The sequence below is a fragment of the Crotalus tigris genome, unplaced genomic scaffold (assembly GCF_016545835.1).
Source record: "Crotalus tigris isolate CLP2741 ecotype Arizona unplaced genomic scaffold, ASM1654583v1 scf7180000019126.842475, whole genome shotgun sequence".
NCBI lineage: Eukaryota > Metazoa > Chordata > Lepidosauria > Squamata > Viperidae > Crotalus > Crotalus tigris.
The window spans coordinates 727213-734927 of NW_024097388.1; the positions used below are offsets into that span (position 1 = coordinate 727213).

General features: G+C 36.6%; 1 protein-coding gene across 1 annotated transcript; it reads right to left on the minus strand.

The window, feature by feature from the left end:
* Positions 1-1742: 1742 nt before the first annotated feature.
* LOC120315450 (E3 ubiquitin-protein ligase Topors-like) lies at positions 1743-4839 on the minus strand. Its single transcript, XM_039359787.1, has 2 exons — positions 4761-4839; positions 1743-4062 (listed from the first exon to the last, which is right to left on the minus strand). Exon 2 carries the CDS (start codon positions 4057-4059, stop codon positions 2131-2133), a length of 1929 nt encoding a protein of 642 aa, XP_039215721.1. The 5' UTR covers positions 4060-4062; positions 4761-4839; the 3' UTR covers positions 1743-2130.
* Between the last annotated feature and the right edge of the window lie 2876 nt (positions 4840-7715).

Below are 7715 nucleotides of genomic sequence, written 5' to 3' on the forward strand. Positions count from 1 at the left end.
GCAGATGAGTAACAGTTAGTAGATGTAAACCTTATTTTACAGATAGTTTGATGTAATTTACAATTAGTCCTCATTCAGTGACCACTCATTCAGCATTATGATGGAGCTGAAGAAGGAGACTTAGGACCGCTTCTTGTAGTTGCAGCTGTTTCAGCATCCCTACAATTATGTGACTGCAATTTGGATGCTTGTCAATTAGCAATCACAATTTGGGCCCTTGCAAGATTCTGTTAATGCAGCCTTAAAATAAAGTAGAAATAGCTCATCTGGTCGGTTTTTGGTCTGGTATACTTGAAAAGACACAACAATCTTTCATATCCAAAAGTACAAATCTCCCACTGTTTCTTTCACAGCTTGAGAAGTTAGGGAGAAGGGATCTCCCTAACTTCTCAAGCTGTGAAAGAAACACAGCTTCTCCTTCTCCTCCTTTTTCTCCAGTTGTTGTGCAGCTGCAGGCTGTACCTTCTCTTGTCTGATCATTTCCTAAGTAGCATTTCTTTGTCCCATTTCTCAAGGTCTTTCGTACATACCATTATACAGCCATGTGATGTTGCACTTAATGACCATGCACAATTCATTTAACAACCACAACTACAGGTACTGTTTTTGTAAGTCAGCACAGTCACAATTTTTCACTTTATAATTGTGTCACTTAGCAATAGAGTTGTCAGTTCTGATTATGGTCATAACTGAGGACTACCTGTATAATTATTAACTTGGTCTCTCTCTCTCTCTCTCTCTCTCTCTCTCTCTCTCTCTCTCTCTCTCTCTCTCTCTCTCTCTCTCTCTGTGTGTGTGTGTGTGTGTGTGTGTGTGTCTGTGTGTGTGTAAGAGAGAGAGTGAGAGAGCAAGATTTTACATAATTCAGCATATGAAATAGGGATATCCACCATTAGGGATCTTAATATGATACAGATGGCTTTTGATGTGTTAAGCTATGGAAGTTTAAAAATTTAGTACGTTATTAAAATTTTATGTCAAAATTTGTTCTATATGATCACCAACTGTGACCTTGTGATCTCTAAACTCAACTCCTGAATCAGAAGCTGCATGTTTTATTTATTTCTCTATTAGATTTCTATCCCATCTTTCCTTCAGGTCTTTGAGGTGACATACATAGGACTACATCTACCAGTTTATGCTCAGAATAACCAAATAGTAAAATAGTTAGGCTCTGAAAGAATAACTGGTCCAAAGTTATTCAGTTTGTATATTTCCACAGATGGGACTTGAACCTCCATCTTCCAGGTTCTGGTCCTTGATCCATTGCTCATTCCATCTGCTGATACTTCTATGCTCAGAGAAAAGGACCTCGGAGAATCATGCAGGATGTTAGGGGTGGGCATACTGTATTCACCTTTTCCACGATTGTATAAGTGCTCAGTGTGTGAAGAAAGTAAATAGCTATACCCACTTGTAAATGCTACTTTACAAGAAGTCCTTTAGAGCTTTCCCATAAATGGGTAGAATTCAACTGATAGTTATCAGTTAGCTTGGGATAACTTTAATGGAACTAAATCTTAGTGGTGGTTATAGCATCTCTCTCTCTCTCTCTCCCTCCCTCCCTCCCTCCCTCCCTCCCTCTCTCTCTCTCTCTCTCTCTCTCTCTCTCTCTCTCTCTCTCTCTGTGTGTGTGTGTTGGTAATTTTCTTCCTGCCCCAAGTCTATAAATGGTTTTTGAAAGAAATCATGAGCACAACGTACAAATATCTTTATTTTTAAGATCTTAAAGGCAATGTCATGCTTAGAAAAGACAAATAGTTCTTTTCCTTGTCTCATCCTGTACTTCACTGATGGTCTCTTGCTTTGACAAGCCATTATTTACATACATGCTCATTAAGATTTGACTATTTCATTTGTAACTTTGGCATCATATTGGTCTTTGAATTTGGTTGAGATTGATAATAAAAATCTTAGCTGTTTGTATCACTGTGGATAAATCTTCATCATCGTTTTGAGAGATCATCCTCCAACTGCATTAATTTATATTTTGGCTTGTTATCTAGTTTATCAAACCAAACTTTCTTTTGTCATCCTACAATAATCCTACATTTAGGTCTCTCCAAATTTCTGCATAAGCCTGAACAGAATTATCAGTATTTGATTAGCTGCCTTTGATTGACTAAGATTTTATTTTCCGGAGAAAAAATGTGGCTTCTGCCCAGAGCTGGTGGATGGATTTGGATGGCATAATTTGTCTGAATTACCCTTTCTATCATTCTGGTTGGGTTCACTGGAACTTCCACTTCCTAGATGATCAGAATCTTTGTTCTTCGTTTTTCTTTTCTGATGAATGTTCTGTGATTTTGACTTGTGAGTAGCCTCAGTGCTGTTTTTTCTTACAGGCAGAGGGCTCTTGTGAAACAAACTTACTTCTTTAGACTTTGATTTTCTTTGATCTCGTCTATGTCTCCTGTCTTTGGAATAGTTTCTACGTTTCTTCTCATCATGCAGAGATTTTGCTTTGTTTCTTCCCCCGTGCCTTTTTTTTGAAGCAGAACGTATTTCTTTAAATTTGCATTCTATGCTACCCTTTGATCCACTATTTTTATGTACACTGCTTCTCTTTGGTGATGGTGTTTTTGACCATGCTGGACAATATTCTTTTAATTTATTGATGGGAACCTCTGAGGGTTGACATTTTGTTATATCCTTTTTGCCCAATTTCTTCACTGTAATGATGTTAGCAGAATTTTTGTGATAAATGTTAAAGGCATTGTCATCTACAAATGCTAATTCATTTTGGGAACCCTTACCTGTTTCCATATCCATTGGCCTAAGAATCTGAACAGGATCTATTTCTACTGTGTCCTCCTTTTCTTTCTGTCCTTGAAATAGGTGGGAGTGAGAGAGGGAACCAGGGAGCTGTACTTTTTCCTCAGAGGATTTTTTAAGCAGTATATTTTTAATAATACGATAGGCTGAAACTATCCCTTTTTCAGTATCTTTGTTGGACAAATCCATATAATTCTCTTCATTTGTTGAATGATTTTTATCATCTGCTGTAGCAAATGTGGAAGGAAGGGTTTTTTCTGAACCTGAAAGCAAGAATGTTAAGTTTCCATAATCTAAACTACCATCGGGTTTGGGTACCTGACTGTTTTCAGAATGCTGCAGATGTTCATCTTCTGAAGATGGAGAAGAAGTTAAAAAATCAGGCTCTTTTAATATCACAGGGCATTCATACAAGGCACACCAGTCATACTTCCTCAGGTTTAATGAGGATTGAACAAAACTGTTGAACTCATGCAGGAAATGACCAGTGAAATAGCGCAAGTGGGGCTCTAAAATAGCTTCAAACTCTTTGCTGTCCAGATCATGTTGAGTCAGGTTACTTAGGATGAGGTTCTGCAAAGCATGAATTGTTGATCTCTTGCTACCAAACAGCACTTTTAATTCTCGTTTTAGCCAAGGGATCAGTCTGTCCAAACATTCAGGATGGCTGCCAAAAAATTCTGCTGAAAGTATTTGACTGAAATCTGGATTTGGAGCATTTTGAACTAGAATCCCTGCATGGTAAAGAGTTCTCCTAAACTGAATTACTGTTTGGGCTTTAAATTTCCCAAGGCTGATTAAATCAATATCATTGGGTCTCTCTGTAACTGCAAACTGTCGCATGAGCTGATAAATATCCTTCTGTCTTTGAGTTAATGTTCCGCTAATTTCATTATGCACAATTCCATTGTCAGGAGGTGATGTAAGTCTTTGAGAGGAGGCTGAAGCATAGTCTTCTTTGCTTTCAGAAGAAGAAAAACAGCTATCATTCAAAGGCAGGACATATTCACAAAAGGCACCTTTTCTGCGTATCATGTGAAAGAATGAATAGAAGCGCTGCTTACACAATGGACATATAACTTTCTTTCTGGACCACTTCTGAATACATTTGAAGCAGAATTGGTGGTTGCAAGGGTTCAAGTAAGTCGGGTCTTGGATCATTGCTAAACAGATGGCACATTTTGAATTTTTGGCTCCGTTTTGTTGCATAGTTTTCACTAAAGAACTTTTCCTTGAGGATCTGAAGCCAATCCTTGGCTTACATTTCTTCTGTAAGTGTCTCATGATCTGAAAGATGACCCACAGAAAGAAAACTCAGAAAACCTGCATTTTTTAATTGAGATAGTCTGCATGCTCATGGCATCATAAGCAAGACATCTGCAAATTTCAGAAGGAGAAAACTAAAGAGTAAAGAGTTTTTCATGTTTTTTTTCTGCTCAATTAAGACAATATTCCCAGAATTGAAAATATTTTAACACCTAACGCTTTTAAGTAAGTACCTAATTCTGAATCCTTACAAATCCCATCAAATCAAAACTCCTGTTGTTCCTGTTCCTAAAGTGAGGACTGGTGGAAAATTGGATTTTAAAATAATCCAAAATAAATATATTTTGTCAACATCATTCTCTGCCACCCATCTCCCCTTTATATGCTTTGTGTGGATAATCTGTTCAAACTATTGAGTGCCTGTAAAAATCAAACAACTTTATTTCTGCCTCCCCAATTTTCTTTATAGGAAGAGCCAGGATAAATGTACTTTTCAGACATTCACTGAATGTTGCTCCATCTTTCATTAACTTGCTGAATCACTGAACTTTCTTGATGATTCAGATTTTGATTTAGGGTGCTTAGTAAAATCCTGCTGTGACCCAACATATGAATCTCAATGTACGTGATTTTGTGTTGTATTTGTCCAAATTTGAACCTCTCAACTTATCTTAACCACCATTCTTGATGCAATTCTTTATATTTAGAACTTTACTTACTTTACTATAGTTCTTTCAACTTCTATCCTCTCCACTTACTCCAAACTTTCACTGAAAGCTCAGTTCTGCTTAACCTTTTTCTAGAATTATTGGTTTCAACTAATAATTCTCTCTCCCATAGAGATAAAATTCAACTGGGTAAACAGAACCCAGAGAAAGTTCTAGCAGTGACCTCACTATGGTGAGCAAGGAAACAATTTCCTACCTAATTCCTAAATTATTTGGGGGTGTTTTGTGTATTTTCAAGACAGAACATTTTTAAGGAGAGAAAAAAAATGAGAAAGGGTGGAAAAAGGAGATTAGAATGAATTTGACCTTTTTCGTTATCCCGTGTTGCTATTTATGAGCGCAGCTTTATATCAATTATGATTTTTCTCAGTGATTATGAATGAATTAGGGAGCTTTTGAAAGGGTGGATCTGCAAGGAATGTGGAGAACAAAGTGTTTCAAGTCTTAAAGAGCTACACTCTCTGGAGGACTTGGCCTAGCTGCTGCAAAGACTTTGCCTGGTTGTGTATGTCACAATTTTTCTGCTATAATTAATAATGAAATGAATTGTGCATGCATAAAATCATGGAGACAACGGGGGCAAAAAACCTAGCAGAAACTGTATCAAAATATCTAGCTGCTTTAATGTTTGAGGAGATTTTCTTCCTACCAACTTTTGTGAAACCCCTTTCCAATGTTTCACACGGCCTCAGAACTTTATTAAGAAATTATTAAGAACTGGTAATTGACAATATAACATAAACTAAGAGTATTGTTAAATGTGTTGAATTTGTGCTCTAAGACCATATTTGCCAAGAGAAAGAGAAAAACTGTCATTAAAGCAATATAAATCTTAACTGGACTGATTACTGAAATGCATAAGTGCATAAAGAATCATCTCCCACAAAAATTGTATAAAATGCTGGTCAATGATTATAGTAAAACATTTGGACACATAAGAGAAAAAACTCACCTGTTTGTGTATTTTTTTTTTATATTAAAGTTTTACAAAAGACATAAAAATGAACAGAAAGTAATGAGGGGCAGAAGTAGTAAAGAAAGTTAAAAACTGAAAAAAGTAAAAGTGCAGAAAAAAAGAACTGAAAAGGAAAAAAAAACAGAAAGAAGCTTCTGATTTCCTTTGCAACAAATATAAGTACAATCACAAAACTATCTCTTACTCTGATTACAAAAATAAAATAAAATAAATTCCACTTTTTTCAGTTATCTAATTCTTTTTCCTAATCGACAAATGCATTTTTTCCTGTTTCATGGGAAAAAAAGTCTATAAAGGTGTTTTTAGTTGACCATAAATGTGAGGAAACTCATATTTCGCTTTGTCCACCATAATATCACATCTGGATGTTAAAACCTAGACGGATATCTGGTTTTGCCCATGGGGAGAATAAATTTCATCATGGGGGAAAAAAAGTGAAGGCAATGTAGTTTTACAAAAATGATTGTACTTAAAAGCAACTCTGAGTTTCTCATAGCTCCGGGCTGGGAAACATCAGTAATACTAGGTAATCAAGAAATGAGAATGGCTGCCATCTTTCAGTGTATGGGATCAGTGTTGTTGTTGTTGTTGTTGCTGTTATTTATTTATTTATTTATTTATTTATTTATTAATAAATGGGGTTTATAAAATCTGACCCCTGGATGACTGTTCTTGTACTGTTTGTTTTGTTATGTTTTATGTGTTTTTATTGTTAGCCGCCCAGAGTCCTCGGGAGTGGGGCGGCTTATAAATTTTAAAAATAAAATAAAAATAAATAAAATTTCTTGGGTTGGAATGGTATGGTGTTATGGAGCTTATCGTGATATACCTATGCCATAAAAAGACCCTTAAAATGTGGGTGGATGCCTTAATACAAACTTCCCTGCATATTACATAGCATAATAACCAAATAATCAGACTGGTCTAGTGGTGAAGGCATCAAGTTAGAAAGTAAGAGACCGTAAGTTCAAGTCCAACCTTAGGCATGAAAGCCAGCTTTTCCCTTTGGGCCAATCACTTTGTCTCAGCCCAACCCCCCCCCCAGGTTGTTGTTGTTTTGGGGGAAAATAAGGGGAAGAAGGTGTGTTGGATATGTTCATCACCTTGAGTTTTTTATAAAATAAAAAGGCGGGGTATAAATTAAAGGGTTCTGTAACTGGAACAAAAAGAAATTGTTTAGCCTAACTATTGCTATCTCACTTTTGTAATCAGCGTTTGCGTCAGGGACAAATTTCATGCAAACGTGGGAAACATGTACATGGATGGGATGTACTGGAGGAGGGAATAAGGGACTGTACAGGAATGATTGATGTCTTCCTTATGATGTAATGGCCCTGTTGTCTGATTTTCATTGGCTAACAAAGTTTATAAAGCAATGCTACTAACTTCCTAAGGTGTGGCACTTCTGAACCCAACGCTGCCAGTGTTCAGATTGTGTTCCCACTCAGGACTTATTTTGATAGAAAATAAAGTGCTGTTTCCTCAAGAAGCCTCAGTTTGAGTTGCCTGATTAGACTTTTAATGGTATCTCAAATTTAAGTAAATGCTGGGACCTTACAAAATAAAACAAACAAATAATAACAACTTGAAAGAAGAGCCAGAGTGCTGATCTCATACATTTCTGCTTCACTCTTTCTCTGTTCTTTTTCTGCTGTTTTTCTCCTCTTGACTGTGTACAGAGAATTCTGGATGGATAATTTAGCATTTTGCATGCAGATAACATTAAACTTTGTTGATATCCTCATATGCATGTCTCCCTGGTTTCAGATTTTTGCATCACATTAGTTTGAACGTGGTCACCCAACTGCTGTCACAGATAAAACAGGATCTGGGATTGCAAAGGAGATTTTACTCAGGCAGAACTGCCTTCCAAGTTTGCTGTCCAAGTCTGTCCAAGTTTTCAAGAGATGGAATGGGGCACATGTACAGACGCAATGTATATCACTCATGGGTCAGGTTAAAACCATGGA

Coding starts and splice junctions, on each gene's coding strand:
- LOC120315450 (XM_039359787.1), bottom strand. CDS start 4,059: ATGAGACACTTACAGAAGAAATGTAAGCCAAGGATTGGCTTCAGATCC.